Source organism: Nilaparvata lugens, chromosome 2 (genome assembly GCF_014356525.2).
Source record: "Nilaparvata lugens isolate BPH chromosome 2, ASM1435652v1, whole genome shotgun sequence".
Lineage (NCBI taxonomy): Eukaryota > Metazoa > Arthropoda > Insecta > Hemiptera > Delphacidae > Nilaparvata > Nilaparvata lugens.
The window spans coordinates 82,504,458-82,508,415 of NC_052505.1; the positions used below are offsets into that span (position 1 = coordinate 82,504,458).

General features: G+C 36.9%; 1 protein-coding gene across 1 annotated transcript in view; it reads left to right on the plus strand.

Moving 5' to 3' along the window:
* Nucleotides 1-876: 876 nt before the first annotated feature.
* The window catches only part of LOC120349698 (proteoglycan Cow-like), a 55,207-nt gene continuing 52,125 nt past the window's right edge, over nucleotides 877-3,958 (plus strand). Inside the window, exon 1 of the mRNA XM_039420221.1 lies at nucleotides 877-1,110. Coding sequence (XP_039276155.1) covers nucleotides 877-1,110 — 234 coding nt within the window. The remainder of the gene's footprint in view (nucleotides 1,111-3,958) is intronic.

The following is a 3,958-nucleotide window of genomic DNA, read 5'->3' on the forward strand; positions in this document are numbered from 1 at the left end:
AATCACTGCGTCAGGCGATGATCGATTGTGAACTTGACAGAGATCTCATCCAATTAACATCAAAATACATGACAACAATACTTGGTAGTTTCAAAATTTGACAACATTTCAAAAGTATAACAACTAATAACAGTAAGATTGAGATTGATTGATTGAGTACTTTATTTATGTAGATTAAATATATACTGGCTTATACACTTATATACAATAGCTTACATACAGCAAAATTATGGATGAATTTACAAAATATAAACGAAGAAAATAATTATTGAGCTGTATATGATATGAAAAAAGCAATTTGTAATAACTATAGATAAAATAGATAATATTGTTATGCATCTACATAAATTGGCGGAGCTTTGGACATATCAATGTCCATTCTTCGGAACGAATATTCGAAGTATCAACAAGCCTACTAATCTACTTTTGTATCAGCCTTACTGAACTACTTTTGTATCAGCCTCGAGCTTTTGGGTCAGTCTTACAGAACTATTTCAGCCTTACTGAACTACTTTTGTATCAGCCTTACAGAACTATTTCCTGGGGGTCGAATCTCTCATGCTTTCATGTCAGCCTTACAGAACTACTTTTGTATCAGCCTTACAGAACTATTTCCTGGGGGGTCGAATCTCTCATGCTTTCATGTCAGCCTTACAGAACTACTTTTGTATCAGCCTTACAGAACTATTTCCTGGGGGTCGAATCTCTCATGCTTCCATGTCAGCCTTACAGAACTACTTTTGTATCAGCTTTACAGAACTATTTCCTGGGGGTCGAATGCTTCCATGTCAGCCTCACAGAACTACTTTTGTATCAGCCTTACAGAACTATTTCCTGGGGGATCGAATCTCTCATGCTTTCATGTCAGAACCCCAGATGTGGATGTGTGGAGCAAAAGGAATGAAATCCAGGAACGCGTACACGAATGAGTTGAACAAGCAGGCTGTTGTCCAATGGTGCGTTATTGGCAAAAGCCGATCAAGGCCAGCAATAACCCCGCAACGGAACTGTATATGCAGCAAGGATTTAATCACCCGCACGCGCACATGGTCAAAAGCTAAAGATAGAAAAAGGGTTTTACGAGCTGGAACAACGTCTGTGATCGAACTGGTTAATCGAATTGTTTCCACTGTTTCCGGTCGTTTTCCGACGTTTACCACCGACGATATATCGACCAATCGATAGGTTCGTATCGACCGCAGCGCTTTGACCGCACCAATCGAACACTGAATAGCAAGCAACCGACCTCTGATTGGACCGCTAATGACGGCAAACAATGTCTAAACCGCTTTCCTGCTTATCAATGCCAGAGACATCTACCGCTCTGCAAGCCTCGCTCAATCAATTATTAATTGAGGTCCACACCACTTATTGGAATATTGATTTGCAGAATTATAAAAGAGAGTGCCTCACATCTGCGAGAATTCAAATTGTCTAGTGTATGATCATAACTATAATAATAATAATCATATTATTATTATTATTTTTATCATAACTATGTAGGCTCTGTTCAATTAGGGTTTAGAGGTAAATGGAAGAGTTAGGGTGGGTAGGTTTTGGCTTTAAAATTGCAATATCTTGATATAATTTTTTGAAATGTTTTGATAATTCTAGATACCTAAATAAACTTCTGTTCTTATTAGTCAGTCGATGGGATCGGATCGTTTGCTGAAGCTCCTGCTTAAACGAGACTAGACCGGTTGAATCTGCTTTCGGAAAGAATTGTGTCGACCTAACAATAGCCAATAGTTCCAATCTGTAACCTCAATTTATTATTTCAGTTCTGTTTCTCACAAATTTATTCATAATGGGTGATGATTGCGGAAAATGCGGGAGAGAAATGTTAGTGAAAGACATTATAAAGTGTAGCGAATGCTCGGTCAACATTCATGCTCAATGTGTTTCGGGCGACGTCAAAATGAAGTGAACACGCGTAAAAATATGAAATTGAAACACAAATGACGAAAAGTTTGAATACTCGCACATTTGAGGTATCGCACAATATGAATGACACTGGAAAGAAGATCATATATCAACCCACGCAGATCATGTTTTGATAAAACGGATGCAGAATTTGAGTTTCATAATGCAGTAGGCTAAGTGTCATATGCGTCACCTCAGTTTAAACGGAAATCGGTCAGTTTTTGGTTGAATCCTGGAAGTTGACTCATTATAAATACAACCATATAGAACCATTACAACCAAATAGAACTCATTATCAATACAACCACGTAGAACTGAATTAGCTTCAAATGTAGATGGTGCTGTACCTTCATAGCACCAGAGATAAAATACCAGTCAAATGTAGATGGTGCTGTATATGGACCTTCGTAGCACCAGAGAAAAATACCAGATATAAATATGTATAAAATGAGTCTAGAGATATGTTATATCTTCTCTCTGGTAGCACCCATCGTTATTAAGGAGTACTAAACTAGATTTAGTTTTTTATCTGAATGATCTTATCGTCGTTCATGAAAATTGTACTATTACCAACAAACATGCGTACATTATGCCTTTTTGTAAGCATATTGAAGCGAATCATTCCGCGTCTTATTTTGATAGTTACTCACTGAAATTTTAGCCATTTTGGACGTGTAGTAGCCTATTCATGTCACAGTAGTTTCAGTGAGTTGATCAGTAATTTTGGGTGCCGCGTCTGCTTACATCACACCAAAACTTGTTCACTAAATTGCGAATCAATAATGATAATGATATTATTATACAATACAACATACATAATTTATTTTGCCAAAAACAAAATACAAAAGAGCTTTACAACAAATAAATATAAGTATATGCTACTGCACTTAAACCAAGATACATACATTTATTTAATTAGATATAATAACGAAATGATATCCTTTACATTACAAACAATAGTTTTAAAATGAAGATTCAATTTATGATCACATGCATAAGTACAGTAGGTGAGGCAAAAACACCGGCAAAAGGAATTCCTTGTGCGCCAGTGTGAGTCCTAAATCAGCTTGTATAATGATAATTATGTATGAAAAAACAAAACTGTGTATTACCTATTGAATCAATAAATGTATCATTTATGCCGCATTCATGATTTAGCGAAAGAAGCTACAGAATTTGCGTTTTCGTAGACGTAGTTATAATTGTTACTGTTGAATAACATTCTCCCACCTTTTTCTTGGTCTGCCAATACTTCTCCTCCCTTCTGGCTTGTAAGCAATGACAGCTTTGGGGATTCTTCCGTTTCCCATTCTCTCAACGTGTTCTCTCCACTGTTGTCGATTCCCGTCAACTTGTAGAATGGTGGGAGAATGTTTGAAGGCGGAACAGGTATTAATTAATGCCTACCCCTGTAAGAAGACGACGACTGTTGAATAACAAAAAATTATGAAATTATTGAACAAATTTATGAATTTGTGAGCTTCACAGATGATGGATGATACAGTAGATAGCTTTAATTGCTGATTTAATATGTATAAATATTAAATGAGGTATTTTCTTTGAGTGAACACTCTTAGAAAAATTTTCTCCTCGATTTTTCAGACCTCTTGTGCTGATGACTCTCGAAATGTCAGAGGTTTCCGGCGAATCGTTATCGAAGGAGCTCTGCGAACTGACAGCGTTCTATTGAATCTTTGCTTTGCTTCTTTTCTCTCGAACTCTTCATCGTAAATTGAAGTGACGGCACAGTCGTCTGCGTTCTTATCAGTCGCAACCAGTAAAAAGCCCCTTTCCTTCTCAGAGATAGAGCACACCGACCATCTTTCTATTGCAGCTCGCAATTGTGTGTAGCAGATTGATTCCTAAGCGAGCTGAAATATTCCAGCTAACTTAATTAAAATATTCTTTCGAGCAGATTCCAATTTTGATCTCGACTGGAGATTGATAAAGGGAGGAGGGTGAAGTGTGCCCTATTGAATTCTTTCTCAAAGGAAAGTATATCAATGGCCAGCAAAAAACTGTATAAAAGATTTTG